The sequence below is a fragment of the Gobio gobio genome (genome assembly GCF_949357685.1).
Source record: "Gobio gobio genome assembly, chromosome: 5".
NCBI lineage: Eukaryota > Metazoa > Chordata > Actinopteri > Cypriniformes > Gobionidae > Gobio > Gobio gobio.
In genome coordinates this window covers 29,484,175-29,504,395 of record NC_137101.1, presented here as the reverse complement: position 1 = coordinate 29,504,395, position 20,221 = coordinate 29,484,175, and the positions used below count along the sequence as shown (strand labels likewise).

General features: G+C 38.3%; 1 protein-coding gene across 2 annotated transcripts in view; it reads left to right on the top strand.

Annotated features, from left to right (window-relative positions):
• brd1a (bromodomain containing 1a) overlaps positions 1 to 20,221 on the top strand; it is a 44,186-nt gene that overhangs the window by 321 nt on the left and 23,644 nt on the right. The window contains exons 2-11 of one of the 2 annotated variants that reach the window (XM_079817702.1): positions 587 to 1,952; positions 2,217 to 2,373; positions 2,467 to 2,598; positions 2,693 to 2,821; positions 7,139 to 7,451; positions 8,089 to 8,328; positions 12,741 to 13,199; positions 15,011 to 15,122; positions 16,508 to 16,644; positions 19,804 to 19,913. In XM_079817702.1, coding sequence (XP_079673828.1) covers positions 604 to 1,952; positions 2,217 to 2,373; positions 2,467 to 2,598; positions 2,693 to 2,821; positions 7,139 to 7,451; positions 8,089 to 8,328; positions 12,741 to 13,199; positions 15,011 to 15,122; positions 16,508 to 16,644; positions 19,804 to 19,913 — 3,138 coding nt within the window. In that variant the 5' untranslated portion in view covers positions 587 to 603. The remainder of the gene's footprint in view (positions 1 to 586; positions 1,953 to 2,216; positions 2,374 to 2,466; positions 2,599 to 2,692; positions 2,822 to 7,138; positions 7,452 to 8,088; positions 8,329 to 12,740; positions 13,200 to 15,010; positions 15,123 to 16,507; positions 16,645 to 19,803; positions 19,914 to 20,221) is intronic. The other variant, XM_079817703.1, reaches the window with a different exon arrangement.

Sequence of the window (20,221 nt, the reverse complement as noted above, 5' to 3'; positions counted from 1 at the left end):
CAATGTTTTGCGATTTGCAGGGGTACGCCTATAATGCATGGGGTTATAAAGCGATACGGTTTCAATGCGCATCCTTGGTGTCTCAAAACATAAGGAAATGCCTGCCTAGACAGCATTGTAGGGGATCATAGACGCGGCCCTGTAAAGAAAGAAAAAAAGCTTCGATTCGAATGTTTGCAATGCACATATAATGACCAGAATGATTTGATTCGTACGTCCGAAACGTGTCTCTGATCACTCGCCTGTGATGCCGGATTTGCTTCGATTTGAATTGCACCTACTCTGCAACAGTAATCAATATTCTCCTGTAGTACCTTAACAATACCGTGGTAAAACTGCAGTATAATTAAAAATACATTACACTTCACTGCCATGTTATACATTAAAAGTATCATAGTATTGCTAGCCTTTCTGATACTATCATAGTACCATGGCAACAGTACCTTTGAATAACTTCCTCCTTGATGGCATGGATAAGTTCTTAAGAAACAGTCAAGTAAATAAGCATGGTTTGACTTTTGAGGGATGCATCTACATCTAATTCAGTGTTGTATTCGGAATAACAGTAGTTGTTCTCTCTTTTCAGCTTTGTAGGGATCCCCAATGAAAAGAAAATCTCTGCCTAACAAAGTATCCATCCCTCAGCGGCTGCCTTCTCCCATCAAACATTCCCCAAACCGTGAGACACTGACTTACGCCCAGGCCCAGAGGATGGTGGAACTAGAAGTCGACGGCCGGCTGCACCGGATCAGCATCTTTGACAAGCTTGATGTCATCACGGATGAGGATCCCATGGCACAGGAAATTATAGAGTGCACGAGCAATAAGGAGAATGCTGAAAAACACCAGCAGGTTTTGGTACGTTCTGCACGCCTCAAAAACAACCAGCAGAAAAAGAACGCTGCTGTCACTGCACAAAAGACTTTGGTTCAAGATTGCACCCTTCCCGAACCCAAATTCCGCACAGTGGATTACAATCTCCCCGCAATCCCAAGTAGACCTTCTACATATTACAAGTATGAGGAGAGAACTTTAGAAGAGTTGAATGAGGAGGTGGAGTATGATATGGACGAAGAAGACTTTGCCTGGCTTGAGCTGGTCAACGAGAAAAGAAAGTGTGAAGGCCTTAACCAGGTTTCCCCCAATGCCTTCGAATTCCTTCTTGACCGTTTTGAAAAAGAATCATTCTTAGAGAGTCAGGGCCAACAGAACCTCCAGTCCTTAATCGATGAAGATGCTGTTTGCTGCATATGTACAGATGGAGATTGCATGGACAGCAACGCCATCCTTTTCTGCGATATGTGCAACCTAGCCGTTCATCAGGATTGTTATGGTGTTCCGTATATTCCAGAGGGCCAGTGGCTTTGCCGACATTGTCTGCAGTCTCCTACACAACCCGCTAACTGCATCCTCTGCCCTAACAAGGGAGGAGCGGTCAAAAAGACAGAAGATGACCGATGGGGTCACGTGGTTTGTGCTTTATGGGTTCCAGAGGTTGGGTTCTCCAATACGGTATTCATTGAGCCTATTGATGGTGTCTCAAACATTCCGCCTGCTCGATGGAAGCTTACCTGCTACCTCTGTAAAGAAAAAGGTGTTGGGGCTTGTATCCAGTGCCACAAAGCCAACTGCTACACCGCTTTCCATGTCAGCTGTGCGCAGAAGGCCGGTCTCTTTATGAAGATGGAGCCCATTAAAGAGTTGACTGACTCAGGGGTCCTCACCTTCTCAGTAAAAAAGACAGCCTACTGTGGGGCTCACACCCCAAACGGCTCCGTTAAAAGACCTCTTACAATATATAATGCAACTAAGACAAATGACATACTTTGTCAGTCTGTGGACAAAAAGAGCAGCAGGACAGGATTAAAAAAACAGAAGAGACTTAAAAACAGTGAGGTAGATGTTGTAGCCCCTGTTCCATCGGTGTCTGTACCCAGCTTTTCAGCTGAAAGGTATGTTCGAGTCTGTAGATTTTGCAAAAGTTTATGAGATATCAGACCCTTTTAAGCCATTTCAGCGCAAATATCAAGATTATATATTGGCATAATCACCAAAAGGCTAAAAAACTAATGTTTTTAGCCATTCTGTCACACCATATTATTTTACAATGATTGTGCAAAATTAAAACTATGCTATTTTTTAGCAATAGCTACAAGATCAGATCACAAGATTGATTATAATATTTAATTTCATTGTACACTGTCATTCTCCTACAGGTTAAACACAATCCTCAATCAAGTTTCTCTACAGAAGAAGGCGGCATTTGGAGAACTTGTCTTGAACTATTGGACCCTTAAAAGACAATCAAGGAATGGAGTGCCACTCAATAGACGCCTCCAAACTAGCTTACATTCCCAGAAAAACACACGGCCGGTAAATATAGCCTTACTCAGCACTTGAATATGGTGATGCAAATTTTTGAATTTTAATAATAGTTTACTCAACTTTAAAACGTTGTAATGACAGAAACAGTCAGAGGAGGAGACTCAAGCATTGAAGGAGCAGCTGAAGGAGTGGCAACGGTTGAGACATGACCTTGAGCGAGCGCGACTCCTGCTGGAGCTGATTAGGAAGAGAGAGAAACTCAAGAGAGAGGAGGTATGCTTTAGGTCAAGATAAGCATTTGTATTGCTAATGTTTACTGTTTGCATGTACGTGTTCTTGGATGAAGACTCTTGTGATTCTGTTGCAGATAAAGCTTCAGCAGACTTTAATGGAGTTCCAACTCACTCCTTTCACAATCCTTCTGAGGGCTGTGCTTGATCAGTTACAGGAGAAAGATCAGGCACGCATTTTTGCAGAGCCTGTCAGCATTAAAGAGGTTGGTCTGCAGTTTCCTTAACTTTAAAAGAAGTTGGAAGGCAAAACAATATGAAAGCAAATTTTACAGAAATGTATTTTAAAGAAACATAGAACAAGCACGATTTTCAAGCAAAACATTTGTTTGGAGAATTTTTCAAGCTAAATCAGGGTGCACAATATTTATCAGGTTTTTACCTAGAAGAAATATGAATTGAAAATTAATATAAACAGCTCCTGTATTAATACCTTTAAATAATGAATAGTTGCCAAATAAAGAGTCTACAACCCATGATAAATTAAGCTAAATTAAGGCATTGAAACTAGGGGTGCACCGATCCGACTTTTTCAGTCCCGATACCGATACCGATGCCTGGGCTTTGTGTATCTGTCGATACCCGATACCGATCCGATATATTGTTGAATTAATAATAAACTGTATATCTTCCACCTTATACCTTCCTTGAAGAGACTAAAGGCACCAGACTTTACTAACTAAACATAACTAAGACAAAATAACAGATGTATGTAAGGTGTTGAATTCTTATTTATTTAAAAAACAATTGTGCATTCAAATCTAAAATAGAATGTAATCTAACTTCTTTAAATAAATAAAATGTAGCAGTGGAAACAAAAAACAGTGTATTGGTCAAACATACAATAGTAATCTGACAGTTACCAAACATTTTTTACACTACAGATAATTGTTTTGGTTTATAATCATATCAATATTAAAAAGTAGCATTACAAATTAACAAATAGTCTAATTTTCTACCATATGCAATTTAATAAAAATTTTCAGCTAGCTAATAACAACTTTGTTCTGGTTTCACCTCACTCCAGATTAAATGATTGTAGGCTAGGCCTATTTATTTTACTACACATTGTCAACAGAAATAAGATGAAATACTGTTGATAATTAAAAATAATTCTTACTACCCACTCTTGCTAAAATGGGTAAGCACACTTGTGTTCTCATTTCAGTTGCGTTCTGAGTAAATTAATAAACTGAGTTCATGAGTTCAGTGTTGGACAGATCAGTTGTTCTGGCCAGTCGTTAAAATGATTCGGTTCAAAGGAGTCATTAGGTCACGAATCGGACATTAGCAGACATTAGCAGGGATTGTGTGCGAATCCCGTCTGTTAGAACATCGCGAAAGATGTCAACACACAGAAAACACTTCATAACTGGATATAATTTGTCTCCCGCTTATTGAAAGTATGCTTTATGTCAGCTGGTCAGAGAAGAGTCAATGTTTTTTGAGCGCAATTCACACCCAGTGATAATTCAAGGACAAAATTGTCCGAATGTGTCACGTGCAACATGGTTTCGGTCTTCCGAGCTTTTGATTTGGATTAATATGTGAAATATGAGAGCGAACACTGATTATTTTGAAGACCCAGAGAGCGCGCGCGGGGGAGGAGCTCTCAGATCGGTCTCTCTGTCACTCAGTCACAAGCGCAGCATCTGTTCTACATCACTCGTAAATCACAATAACTCATCAAATTAGGCTTTGGCCGTCAAAAAAATGTCAATGCAGGAAAGACCCTGACTTTGCAGTAATACCCTCGAAACAGCGACGAACTAGTTGGCGTGGCAAGCGTGAAATATCTCCTCCACACAGCCGACTCTCTGGCTCGCTCCATGTTGCTCCTAGCATGCGACACACGTGAAGCTGACGAATGACGTAGGTTCTGCTGCGACGGAAAAAAACACCTGGATCGGCTTGTGGATCTGTTAATTTTTCCGATCCCCGATCCAGCTATTTTGTCAGTATCGCGGCCGATATCCGATCCTAATATCGGATCGGTGCACCCCTAATTGAAACACAGATTTTCTTAACATTATCAAAATTATAAAAAGAACATCACACACAATGACACAAAGACATTATTTTTTATTTGAAATGAACAATTGAGCGAGGTCAGAGACACAGCATAAACGTCAGTGGGTCATGATCCGGTTACACAACAAAGGTTTAGTATGTAAATTAATAATACAGTGAACCATATACACTGTAAAGTATCTATATAACCACTATTAAGACCATTATAGGAATGACCAAACAGCTCACTGCACTTTATTTTTATGAAATATAACTTTATTTAATGTGTTTAAAAATAAAGTACAGTTTGAATTTGAGCTGCCTGCCTTATTATTGCAGCCATTGCACTACAAAATATAGTCAGTTTGAATGATGAAAGTTTATTTACAAAGATGAAAATAATAGTAATGTGAATCGATTAAAAAGTAATTAGTCTTACAGGTTCCTTTCTGTAATTAATCATGATTAATCACACCCAACATAAAAATTTGCATTCATGAATATATTTTCACACAAGTACTTGTTTAATGGCATATTCTTACTAAATACTGTGAATGAAGGCCAATATCACCAATACAGATCATTCATTCATTCTAATTCAATTTCTGGAGAAAATTTATAATTATAGCAAACAATATTCACATATTTTTCCCTATCTTCCCAAAGCTAATAAATTATTACTGATAAGTAATAAAATGACCAAACTTACTGTTTGGTACTGAAATGGTATTTTGTATCAGTGTTTTTAATGTGAGGATCGATTCTCTCGATACAACATCAGTATCGCAAGTATTCATATTTCCACACTTACACTTAATAATTGAGACAAGCATGTTACTGAAATGGTCAAAAAGTCGTAGCCAGACTTAGCTTGCCATATTTGGACATCCTGCATATGGGTCTTGCATGTCGCACCCAACTTGAATCAAACGGGCATCTAACAGCCTGTTTCAGTTCTGATAGTTCTCAATGCAGTTTTGAAAAATGCTAAAAAAGTGGTTTTGTTAAGCGAAGTGAAGGGGGAAGAAGGGAGACAGACAGCAGTTTTGTTTCGCTTTCATGTTTCCATCCACCTATTTTTATGCACATTTTGGGATATCACATAAAAAGCGTGCTGGAAATGCCAAGATGCACATACATTTATATCCAATAAGAAGACAAGCATCTCAAATGTTCTTTTTCATTTGCAATTATTGTTATGTTTTTAACACTCTGACATAGTGCGTGATGAAATCTATTCACAAGTAGTTGTGTACCAATTCGGGCTGTGCGATGTTGAAGAAAAATACAATATGCGATATCCTTGTTAAATAATGCAATATTCAATATGCGATACGATATTGCTTTAAGTGTGTAAAATCTATTTAAATTATATTTAAAGAAATATTTAAAAACATTAACATTTGTGTTTCACATTCTTTCTGGGAAAAGAAAGCATCGCTACAACTTCTAAAAGTGACCAGCAGTGTTTTTTATGTCACAAATCTGACAATATAATTTTAACATCAACGTAAACAAACAAAACATGTAATGCCAATATTTAAATACCAAAAACTCTTTGCTTGGTAATATTACATCAACCTAAAACTTAATATCAAGGACATCCAGGTAAACAAAGACACCTGAACTACTAGGGGTGGACGATTATTTTTGTTTTCATTTATCTTTGTTAATAAAAATTAGAACTAAAAACAGTAGTCTTCACATTAATTAAATATGCACTGATACATAATAAAGCTACAAAGTTTGTTCAGCCAAGAGCAGATTGATTTTCTCTTTTTCTTTTGTTGTTTGTCAGACAGCGGCAGGTTTACTGTATTAGCAGGCTGTCACTTTAAGACCTAATGCACGGATCCTATTGACACACATTTGGTTTCTTTCCCCAACTGATATGTTTATATGAATACTCATCAAGACGGCCATTTTGACATAACTGTGTGTATTTGAGTGTGTAACAAGACACGAAAAAAAGAACGGCTTGTGCACACATTTCGGTGTGTGTGTCAGACAGCAGACAGCGCGAGACTGCAAGGAGTTGTTTTTCGCAAGTTATTGTGTTTAATAACTCTTTTTAACTTCAAGCAAGTCACATAAGTAACAGTCGTGTGCCCAGTCTATTCTCTGCCATATGCATCAACCTAAAACGTTACATTTTTACAATGTTGAAGTAGCCTATTAAAATCATTCAAATATTGCGTGCCCTTGAGATATGCTTATTGCGATATGTACATTTGCGATATTTAGATCATTTCGAATTTCGGTTGTGCAGCCCTAGTACCAATACCACTTTTTTTCAGATCCTTTACCAATCTGATTCTGATAACTTATTTCTGCAAATCAGCCCATACCTGATTTTTTTAGCACACACAACATTTAATGATAATTCCTCTATTGATATATGACTTGAAAATACAGGTAAAAAGACAGTGTCTAGGATTATTTTATGTAAAGAGGCTTGAGAGTCTTTATCACTGATAAGAATTTCACCCTTATTTTGTGTGTTTCTCTCACAGGTGCCTGACTATATGGACCACATCATATACCCAATGGATTTTTCCACCATGAGCAAACGCATTGATGCACAAGGCTATAAATATCTGGATGAATTTGAAGCAGACTTTAATCTCATTATCGAAAACTGCATGAAGTACAATGGCAAGGATACATTCTTCTACAGGGCAGCTGTTAGATTGAGGGACCAGGGTGGAGCTGTGCTCAGGAAAACTCGTCGAGATGTTCAGACAATTGGCTTTGATTTTGAAACTGGCATGCACCTGCTTGAACAGCCCAAGATTGAGCCCTCTGCATCTTTCTCCTGGGAAGATGGTAAATGCACAAAAAATATACTGGAATACTGGTCGGGGTACAGAGTTGTTTTGTCACATTTACAATTTGTGCATGTGACAATTAATCTGTAACCACAGTGGTTTGGGAATATCAAAATTACATGAACCTGCATGTAAAAGGGAATTGCTCATGGACATAAAGCAAACTTAACTCACTGCACCTTATGTGATGGTGTGAGATAATTTGCTGGATTTACGTGTAAAGCAAATTGTGAAACACACACACACACACACACACACACACACACACACACACACACACACACACACACACACACACACACACACACACACACACACACACACACACACACACACACACACACACACACACACACACACTGTTTTTCTTTATTCTGCTTTTAAAAATATAGCAAAATAAGTGTATTTTATTCAAGCTTTGTGTCTAAGCAATGGCATTAATTTACATGCTACTCCTAGATGTACTAGTACTGGTCAAGTTAGTGCTTCCTCGAAACTAAGAATCACTAATGGAATTTTTAAATCGGAATAGTTAAGTGGAATCAGAACTATTAAATTCCTTGCAGTTCCCATCCCTACATTTTAGCAAATTAATCAAAAAATGTGGCTTTAATAAACAATTCTGCTTCTTTCAGTGGACCGCTTATTGATTTCAGCCAACCGGGAGCACATGTCATTTGAAGAGCAGCTGAAGGAGCTACTAGAAAAGTTGGATCTAACTACAGCAATGAAATCTAGCCCATCACGGAGCAGACGACTGAAGCTGCTCAAGAAAATCATCAGTGACGTGAGGATGGAGCTGAGTTTGAGGAAAGCTCTTCCTGCGGTTGAACACAAGAATGCTGAGGAACAAGCTGGTCATATTCTTCAAAAAGGTTTGTTTGAAAAATCTTGGTGTGAATGTTTCCCCGAAATACCCTTTATTAAAATCATACAAACAAACAAACAGCTACTTGTTTGTATCCAGATGTGATAATACATTTCTAATCAATTGGATGTATCATTTTTCACCGTTTCCTATATCAAAGACACCTTATTCAACTCATTAGTAGAGACTCCAAGACATTAGCCCCATTTCCTCCAAAATTACCTGGAACAATTTGTCCCAGGAACTTTTTTCCCTGGAACTCTTTTTCCCTCAGACCTGCTGCTGTCTGCGTTTCCATCGCGGTCTTAAGTACCGTGAAGATTAGTCCGGTGACGTAGGACTGCGCATGACTTTCCAGAGCCCACTGGATTTCGTCCTCCGCAAATAAACGTAATAAAGTGTGAGCTCAACTAATCAGCATGTTCAGCGCCCTAGTCCCACCCCAAAAAGTTCCTGAACAAGGCCGTTTTGATGGGGAAATCTTTACCCGGAACTTTTAGACCCCACTTCCTGCGGTCGAAACACACTGAGTACCACCCCAAAGTCCCTAGTTCCAGGGGAAAGTTCCCGCGGTGGAAACGTGACTATTGTATGTACCACCTCTTAGCCCAACAACAGAATACAACAGCATAGTTGAATGTATTCTGCTAGCAGGTCTTTTTCTTGCGTTTCTGTAAAGTACACTTAATTTAATTTTAGCTACATGTTTAAAGGTCCCGTTTTTCGTGTTTTTTTGAAGCTTTGATTGTGTTTACAGTGTGCAATATAACATGTGTTCATGTTTCATGTGTAAAAAAACACAGTATTTTTCACACAATTTACTTATCTGTATACTGCTGTTTTCACTGTCCTCAAAACGGCCTGAGAATTTCCTCGTTCTATGAAGTCCCTCCTTCAGAAATACGTAACGAGTTCTGATTGTGCCAGCGGTTCCCGTGTTGTGATTCGACAGCAGCTTAGCGCACGTTGCCCGGAAAGGTCACGCCTCTTACCATAACGGGGAGATACTAGTTCTGTTGCCTCTGGCTTGGCGTGCTCAGTTGGGGACACTAAATTTTTCAACTAAACATCGAAATACATCTAAATAATAAACTAAATTAACCATTTAAACTAAATTACTGATCAAATTATTGATCTAAAGCCCACACTGTCACTGTATGATACTTGAAATTTTTCCAGAATGGCTATACAGCTGAATAAAATTATGCTGCATTATTTTCCTGTTTAACACTGTAAAGCTGCTTTGAAACAATCTACATTGTTAAAAGCGCTATATAAATAAAGTTGACTTGACTTGACTTGACTAGATGAACGCGCTCAAACTACAGCCCCTGAAGGCCAAACAAAGGTGATTTGACTCCGGGATGAAAATAACAGCGTCTGAACGACATGGCGACAAACGCAACCGAACCGAACCGAACCGAACCGAACGCAACACTTCCTCTTCTCCACGAGGGAGCAACAAGACCACGCCCCCTTTTTCACGTATTCTTGTGGGCGGAGGTTAGTCGACAAACTGTTCTACTGATGTAATTAAAGCAGGATGTACCAGGATGTAGTCCAGACCGGCCGTTCGCTGTAGGCTTTGAAAGGGAACTTCTGTTAAATAAAATATCTCGCTTGGCATTGAACTTTGAGCTTTATAATTTTACAGGTATTATTTATGCTCTAACAGCAACATTACACACTAACTAAAGTTTGAAAAATGGGATCACGAAGAACAGGACCTTTAATTTTGCTCCAGTTTCTAATGATTAAAAAATTTTAGTTCTGAAATTTTAGTTCTGTTATTGATTTAGATTTTTGATTATTCCTGTATTCCCATTTCAATTATTATAATTCATTTTTTTTTTCACCGCTTTTGGTCTGCAGCTTTGCAGCCCCATATGCAACAAACTGCGATGCACTGTGTATTCTGACACCGTTCCATCAGAACCAGCATTAACTAATTCAATATGAGCTACAGTAGCTCGTCTGTTTGATCGGACCACATGGGACCAGCCTTCGCTCCCCACGTGCATCAATGAGCCATGGCTGTCCATGACCCTGTCGCCGGTTCACCACAGTTCCTTCCTTGGACCACTTTTGATAGATACTGACCACTGCAGACCGGGAACACCCCACAAGAGCTGCAGTTTTGGAGATGCTCTGACCCAGTCGTCTAGCCATCATAATTTGGCCCTTATCAAACTCGCTCAAATCCATATGCTTACCCATTTTTCCAGCTTCTAATACATCAACTTTGAGGACAAAATGTTCACTTGCTGTCTAATATATCCCACTCACTAACAGGTGCCTTGATGAAGAGACTCAGTGTTATTCACTTCATCTGATCATAATGTTATGCCTGATTGGTGTATACACAGTATAGTATAGTCAGTGGTTGCACTTTATGATTGCTTGTGCAAAAAGTGTAGTTTTTTTAATCCGCTGTGAAATTGACACAATTTTACCAATCGCACTTGGATATATTATGACAAGAATAATACATTTACAGTGTATAAGCATTCTAAGTAAACTTTTGGCATTATGAGTTAACTTTTAATGATCTGAGCCTAGTGGACTTGGGAGAGATAAGCTCAGGATAGAAGACGATTGAGGAGAGAGAGAATTCTTTCATCTTGCTTTGTTGTCTCTAGTCCAGGTTTGTAGATGTAGATGTAGATGTATTGTTTAAATTCACTTCAATTCAATAAAAAATTTATTTGTATAGCGCTTTTCACAATACACATCATTTCAAAGCGGCTTTACAAAAAATGCATGTCTACAATTTAGAGTGATATGTTATCAGAGGTAATTGTGTCCAAGTAATGTATTTCAGAAATGTACATATACAAATCGCGCAGTTAGCTAACAATGTTTAAATTTACGGCAGAAACAGAGCTCATTGAAGTCATTATTTTTTAATGCATGGTTTCACTGTGAAAGTTCTTAAAGAGCACCTATCATGGAATTTTGAAATTTACCTTTCATGTAGTGTGTAACATAGATCTAAGTGAACAAAAACATCCTGTGATAGCTTGAAATATGACAGTGCACCGTATATATAGTTATTTTCTTTCAAAAGTAAGAGTCGACTCGGAGTCATTTTTAAGAATCGTTAGAAGACCGAAGCTTTTTCTCTGACTAGATGACGTCGACTTGTCAAGTTATTTGAATACGATACGCCCACTTATTGCGCTCCAAGACGCCAGTTAAAACTAGAAAACATCATGGCCACGAGACGCTGTGTTCTGAAGTGTGACTCAAAAGCAAACTTTTTTCATCTGCCCAAGGATGAGCATTTGAAGACTAAGTCGCTTGAAGACAAACCATACATCGTCGCGATTGAGTGTTTATTATTAGTCGTCAAATGTATGTTTCGCGATCTCAGGAAGCTTTTATTATGGACTTTTATTATGGCACATGGTTTCTTCTTCGTCTGTCTGTACCATATATGGATTACATGTGCACAGAGCGCCCTCCGGCTGCCAGTATGAATTGAAAACAACACATAAGAGACTCAATCGCTCACGATTAGGCTATTTCTGCCCATTTTGAGGAAGTATTGAATAAAAAATACTCCTCTGTTTAGAAATTTGACAGACATCTGAGAATCTACCAATATTTCTCCTCATCTGCACACTTTTGAACTAAAAGCCCTGAGGGATGTTGATTTGTCGCGAGTCTTCGTGAGGAGTTTTTTTATGAATGAGATCAGCTGAGGCTCATATTACAATCAAACAGTACCGACGCGGTTTTCATATTCATAACTCCTGACACATATTAACAAATTACTGTCATTATAAGACTTTGATGGGCGTTCCGTTTCCGAGAATATCTGCACAGACTATACCAATCACAACTGACTGGGTCATTGGACCAATCACCGCAGATTAGCGTCACGTAAAGGTGGGGTTTTGAAAAGTGAATCACTAAAGGAATCATTTGAGAATCGCTGTCAAAACAGGTAAAAATAAATGCACATTATAAGAAAACTAAAGTCTTTTTTGTCATTGCATGCATGCAAAACTGTTGTTGGGGACTTCTAAAACAATATTTGGAACATTTTAAATGCCATGATAGGTGCTCTTTAAGTCCATCAGTTAAAGGGATAGTTAAAAAATGAAAACGTCCTGCTTATTTACTTTCCCCAAAACCGTCCAAGAAGAGTGGTCTTCTCTATTGAAACGCTCAGAAAAAAAAACAAAAAACCTTTTTAACTACAAATGCTTGTCTTGGTTCAGCTCTGTGATGCTTGTTCACGAGAGGGTTGAGTTCACAACCTCTTGTGTGACATATGCACGTTGGGATGGTCATGACGTAGACTTTTTGCACTTGCATAAAATACAGCTTACGTTTTTTTTCTCAGAAAATTAAAAAATTCCATGCACTGACAGTTTATACGATGTGTGACAGTATCTCCTTGTTTCTTGGCAGGTGATAAATCTGTCCCACCTAAGCTTGAGCCATCTGTTTCTCTGCTGCCCCTCATTAACACGGAAAATCACTCTGAACCACCCACACTGAAACCTATTGAACCCTGTCCCGACAAACACCGACGCCAAAGGGATGGCATTTACCAACCACTCAATGGACACTCCCATCTGCAGATAGAGGACAGCGATGTCAGTGTAGTAGCTACTTCAACTCTGGCCGAGCCATCAAGCCCAGTAAACCGACGGACTTCTGTGCTTTTCCGCAAATCAAAAAGCACAAGCCCTCATAAGCCCATGAATGACGGTGAAACTCCCAAGGACAGTTCTCGGCTAGGTACAAAAACATTCCTGTCAGTCGTCATACCGCGCTTGGAGACGCTACTCCACACCAGGAAGAGGCCACGGAGTGCCAGTGGAGACAGCTGTGAGGACGAATCTCCCATCAAACGGCTGGACACAGGTAGAATCTGCAGGAAAAGAGTCAAAAAGACCGTTGTGATTGATATAAATGCAAGTTAAAGGAACACTCCACCGTTTTTTGAAATAGGGCTTATTCAACTTCTTTCCTACATTTAGATATGTCGGCAAATGCATTTTTGTCTCAGTGCATGCATTGTTTTAGTTTGGTAGGGTCGCCGCTAGCTTAGCTTAGCATAATGAATCGAATCCTATGTTGCCACCTAGCATGTCCAGAGTAAAAGTGATCCAAAAATTACTTCTTGTGGCCTGCGTATTCACAACGAGTACAAATAGCGATGCAGATTAAGACTAGGCGATTTCCTTGGCAGATATTGACTTGGGACTATATTATGGGGAAGCACAGGCGAAGGACTGCTACTTGGGCGCAGAGATATCACGCAACACATGAAATCCCACAACTTCCGTCAACATACCGGCGTGAATAGTAGCTGGCTATTTTTCATACAGTACATGAATGGCGATTAACATGGCTGATTTTGTGAGAGACGAAGAGGGTTACTTCTTAGACAGTCAAGATCCAGAACCATAACTCTATGATCCAGAGTTTTCAGAAGAGGAGCTACGCCTGCGTGCTTTGGAAATAGAACAACAGGAGAAGGAGGTTGCGATCGCTCAACATGAATGCAATGTCATATATGTCAACTTATAAAATTTACATAAACATTGAAGACTGTTCTGCTACTTCCTTTGTTCAAACTGCTTGTAGCCTTCTCTTTGGTAGTTATATTAAAACTCCTGAGTCAAAAGAACCAGGCTAACTCGGTGAGAGAAAAATAGCTAACTTAGCCCTCATTCATTTAATTTCATAGGTAACAATAACATCGTTTTTTATTTTAGTTTCGGTTGTTCACGCTAAACAGGTAGAATTCAACATGGTTATACTAGAGGAGGCTAACTTTATTTGAACCGTAGTCTATTTACAGCTTCTCAGCATCTATCTTACAACCGAATAAAGACAAACAATAACATAAGGAAGAGTAATAAAAGGCAACTCACATGTGCACTTTGTTCTGCCTGTGCTTTGAAAATGAATGGGACGGCCATATCTTTCAGACGTAGTACCTTCTTTCTTGCCCCAATTTTGCATTTTTTCGTCCTCCGGTGCAAAATGCTCTTCGCAAAAACAATGCTGTTTAATTTTGTAGAGAGGCGTTGAAGTACAGATATCCAGAGCAGCTAGCCGTTTATTTCTCAGTTCCACATTCGATGGTATTCTGTGAAACATTACATTAGTGTATGTCCGTTGCTTGTTCTTTTACTATGCAGGCAATTACCATGTTTGCTGTAACTGTAGCTGTAACTTCTCAAAAGAAACAATCCAAAAGATAATTGCACGCCAGTATGTTGACGGAAGTTTGGGGATTTCATGTGTTGCGTGATATCTCTGCGCCCAAGTAGCAGTGCTTCGCCTGTGCTTCCCCATAATATAGTCCCAAGTCAATATCTGCCTAGGAAATCGCCTAGTCTTAATCTGCATCGCTATTTGTATTCGTTGTGAATACGCAGGCCACAAGAAGTAATTAGGTGTTTTTTTTTTTAATCACTTTTACTCTGGACATGCTAGCTGGCAACATAGGATTCCATTCATTATGCTAAGCTAAGCTAGCGGCGACCCTGCCAAACTAAAACAATGCATGCACTGAGACAAAAATGCATTTGCCCACATATCTAAATGTAGGAAAGATGTTGAATAAGCCCTATTTCTAAAAACGGTGGAGTGTTCCTTTAATAGTGTTGGCACTTTTGTAAAAGGCTAATGTGCTCTCTCTCCCTCTTCCTTGTGTCTGTCAGGGCTGTCAAACGGGTTTGGCCTGAATCAGGAGAAGGAGTTGTCGTCTTCTAGCAGGCAGTTGGAGCCTCGTCGCAGGTGTGCATCTGAATCCAGCATGTCTTCCAGCAGCAGGTAGGAAGTTGACAAAGTACTTTTGAGAGGATGACGTACTGATGTAACATATTCCATCTAAAACTTTTTGCAATAGCATTGTGCTTATTTCATGGAGTCTCTCGACTACTTTTTTTTTTTTTTTTTTACATTGCAGGAACATTTCAAATTAAATAGTTAAGAAAAACAAATCATGTCCATCACTGAACTATAATATACAGTTTCTCTTATACATTCCAAGGAAAAATCCTCAATGGTAGTTGATTAACATTGAAATATACAACCAGATAATTGTCACATTTAGTCCATGTTTTTGAGATCCCTCTAAAAACAATCTGTCACTTACAGTACAGTACAATAATATTAAACAGTGAGTTTTTTTTTTTTTTTTTTTTACTGTTTCTCATCTTCGTCTTTGATTCAAAATATTCACAAAAATCAAACCGTCAATTGAAGTAAAATTAGACAAAAAATAAACATGGACAACATGAAATAAATGTTTTTCTGCAAAATATTCATACTTTTTATGTTTGGTTATTTTTTTCCCCAAACACCCGGGACAACTTGTTAGGACACATGGTATCATAAACTCCGGTAGATATCAAAACCTGTCGGGAAGCATAACTGGGCTGTGGTAGGATCTTCCAACAGAACAATGGTTCAAAGCACACCTCAAAATCAACAAAAACAAAAAGGTTCACTGACCACAAAATGAAGCTTTTACCATGGACATATCAGTCCCCTGGCCCAAAGGGGGGATTCTTTTTAAAGGGATTTCTATTTTTTAGAGAGTCAGACTGCCGGTTCTATAGTTCCACTATAGTTGTGTGTTCACTACTCAATGCTCCTAATGTGTGCGCACAAACCTGGATGTGGACCACTTTTTTGTTAATATTTTGAATGAAAGACCATGAGCATAAAAAAACCATAACATTTTCCATGGCACTGTATTGAAAAGGTGTTTTCTGACTAAACCTTTTTTTCTTAAGTAAAAATATTATTATAACATTTTCATTTTTATATTGAGCAGTACACTGTGGTTCAATTTGTTAGAGTTGGGACATCAACTGTATAGCATAGTGACATTCAGTACAGGTCAGCAACAATGTTCGGTTTGGAACATATTTATATTTGCATATTTTTTCCAAATCATTTTTATCAGTTAATTCATCCCTTGAAAATCAAACCCATGACCGTGACATTGCTATCACCATGCTCAACTGTTTTAGCTACAGGAACACATATTGCACCGACAACCGTACTCTGAATACTCATCTGATTTAACTGTCAAGTACTGGAGTAGTCAAAATGCACATCCCTGTATCCCTGCACTATTCTTATTTTCATGTGGGGTTTTTTTAGCTCCTCTCGCACACCACACCATCATGTTTTTCATCTGTCTTTAGCAGTATCGCACTTAACCTTCCGAAGTGTGGGAAGGGAAAGCCAGCCCTCATCCGGAGGAACACAGTGGAGGACAAGAGTGATATTATTGCTTGCATCGAGAGTAGAAACTTTGCCAAAGCTGCTAGAATAGCTGCTGGTAGGTATCCACATCTCGATTCTTTTTTACTGATGTGTATTTGCCATCTGTTTAACTCCTGTGCAATTTGTTCATTGTAATCAGTGAAAAATGTAATCACAGTTATGTGTGTGAAACTGTTTTTATACAACAATTCTATAAACAAGTTAGTATTGTATTAGCAAGTTGGCTATTGTATTTATCATTGACAAGACTAATTTGCCAGTGGTTCCTTTGAGATTGTCTTTTGCTGTTTTATAATGTGTAAACATGGGTAAACAAACCTGTTACTGTGGTAAACATAACTTGACGATACTTTGATATTTTGTTCTACAACGTACACTGTACACACTCATACCCCAAACTGTCTTATCTAGTTAATTATTAGAAATGTATGTTTTCAAAAATGAACATAACTGCTTCAAAATTAGCATTTTCGGTATGTGTCATTTACTTGTAGAAAAAAAAAAAGTCAAAGTATCACCAAGTTATGTTTACCACAGGCTTTATTTTACTCATAAATGGAAAAACCACATTATAAAACCTTGTAGTAAAATCTCAAGGGAACCAGCAGTGAATTAGTCTTCCGGGTTTTGACGTCATCCCTGCACCGCCATATAGTTACAACTTACAAACAAAGCCATAAACTAGAGATGTCCCGATCAGGTTTTTTTGCCCTCGAGTCTGAGTCCGAGTCATTTGATTTTGAGTATCTACCGATACCGAGTCCCGATCCGATACTTCTATAATACATAAAAAAAGAATAAAGAAGAGCGAAAAAACAGATCCAGAATGTTCCTTATTTTTTTTATTTAATTCACCTTATTTAACCAATAGCGTCTCTGCAACAAAGTGGAGTCAAAGGGTCTAACTCTGTGCACTGCATAACTATAGATGTGTTAAAAAATTATGAGAATATATATACATATACGTATATCCGAGTCCTGATCGGGAGGTAACGTCCGATTCCGATCAAGTCTGAAACCACGTGATCGGGCCCGATTTCCGATCACGTGATCGGATCTGGACATCCCTACCATAAACCCTTTTGTTTCTGATAGCATGTGTGAAACACAGATAAACAGGTCCAAATACAGAAATGCTCCAGTTTACACTTCACAGTTAATTACAAACACCCATGCATTCTTATCTGGCATGCTGCCACTGACCCAGACGAAGCCATTGTCATATATGAAACTGCTTCACAAACAATTTTAATTGGTATATTACAAACAGAAGCAATTTTTTTGTAAGGATCTAAACACTGATGTCTATAATTGCAGTCAAAAATAGATTAAATCACCTTTTGTAATTTGACGACATCTCCCAGTTTGGCAATAAATCATTCTCATTTCTTTCTAAACAACAAATAACAGTGGATGGGCTAGGTCTTTTTTTAACTCCGCATTTCAATGTAAACGAACATGGCTACGCTTTTGCGCTTTAATGTTTTTGTATAAGTAAGTGTGTCAGACTACCTTCAAATGGTGTAAGCTAAACAATGTATGTAAACCTTTAATGTATATTTTTATTTTTTATTAGACTAACATTTTGTCTGAACTTCTAGTGAGTTACATGTTATTTTGTTTAATTGCCTAATGATCAGGGTTTTTTAAATCATTTGGTAACATTTTAGTATGGGAAACACATATTCACTTTTGCCTCAAACTCCTAATGCTGCTTATTAGTTGTTAGTAAGGTAGTTTGCAGTTGGTATTGGGTAGGATTAAGGGATGTAGAATGAGGCATTCATATGTGCTTTATAAGTACTAATAAACAGCCAATATACAGTACTAGTGATATGCATGCAAATAAAAAACTATTTAATAGTGAGAATTGAACCCTAAAATAAACGGTTACCAAACATTTTTCTTTAGAATGACAAGAATTTTGTAAAATAATTGTGATTCTTAATTTATCCAGAATTGTATCAACACCATTGGGATGCCTCTTTTCTAGGCAGAGCTAACTGTTTTAATGAAAACTGTCCATATGCATGAAAATGTGCCTTGATTATTTTAAAGATTTAACTTTTGTTTTACTTTCACATTAAACCTTATGAATCAAATTGTCTATAGTAGCTATTTGATAGTAAAAAAAAAAAAAAAAATCAGTGTAAATAAATACTACATGATATTATCTAAAATATTGAGATTTTTTTTGGCAATCATTAATAGGTAAAGTCCTAATATAGGACTTAATAGTCTTAAAGGATTAGTTCACTTTAAAATGAAAATTTCCTGATAATTTGCTCACCCCCATCTCATCCAAGATGTTTGTGTCTTTCTTTCTTCAGTCGAAAATATATTATGTTTTTTGAGGAAAACATTCCTGGATTTTTCTTCACATAATGTACTTCAATTGTAACCAACGGGTTGAAGGTCCAAATCTATGCAGTTTCAAAGGGCTTCGAAGGGCTTCAGAGGCTCTGCACAATCCCAGCTGAGGAATAGGGTCTTATCTAGCAAAACCATCTGTCATTTTCAAGAAAAAAAATATACTTTTTAACCTAAAACTTTTAACCTTAGCTGGTGTGTGGTGGGCGTTCTGGCACAATATGGCTGCCGTCGCATCATCCAGGTGACTGCTGCACATTGGTGGTGGTTGAGGAGACTCCCCCCTTCTATAAGTAAAAACGCTTTGAGTACCCAGAATAGCGCTATATAAATGTAACAAATTATTATTATTAAATTGCTCATCTTGCGCTGCTCTGCGACATGCCACAGATTGCGCAATCACGTTGGAAAGGTCACGCTAGACGTAGACGGAAGTACGACCCCAAGCAAACATGCAAAGACTAATACAAACGCCCTTTACAAAAAAAACCTCCAACTTCAAAATCGCCCAACATCATTTTTTAACCTTTTTTTTGCTAAAGGATGTTTGTATTAATCTTCGCACTTACAAACTGCATTGATTTGGACCTTCAACATTTTGGTTGCCATTGAAGTCCATTATATATGGAGAAAAATCCTGAAATGTTTTCCTCAAAAAACCTAATTTCTTTTCCACTGAAGAAAGAAAGAAATGAACATGGAATTGGCTTGGATAGCATGGGGGTATTTATCAGGAAATTTTAATTTTGAAGTGAACTAATACTTTAACTAAAGTAATTGACAGTATCATTGTTGAATGGTTGCACTATCGTAACATGGTGTGTTGATATTTCTGCTTTCATAGAAGTTGGCAACAGCAGTATTTGGATGCCCTCTAGTCCTGCCACAGTTATGCTGGAACCTCTCAAACTAGTTTGGGCTAAATGTAGTGGCTACCCCTCCTACCCTGCTCTGGTGAGTGTGCATGTGTCGAAACTAGCTATTTCTCTCTCTCTCTCTCTCTCTCTCTCTCTCTCTCTCTCTCTCTTCTCTCTCTCTCTCTCTCTCTCTCTCTCTCTCTCTCTCTCTCTCTCTCTCTCTCTCTCTCTCTCTCTCTCTCTCTCTCTCTCTCTCTCTCTCTCTCTCTCTCTCTCTCTCTCCCTCTCTCTCTCCCTCTCTCTCTCTCTCTCTCTCTCTCTCTCTCTCTCTCTCTCTCTCTCTCTCTCTCTCTCTCTCTCTCTCTCTCTCTCTCTCTCTCTCTCTCTCTCTCTCTCTCTCTCTCT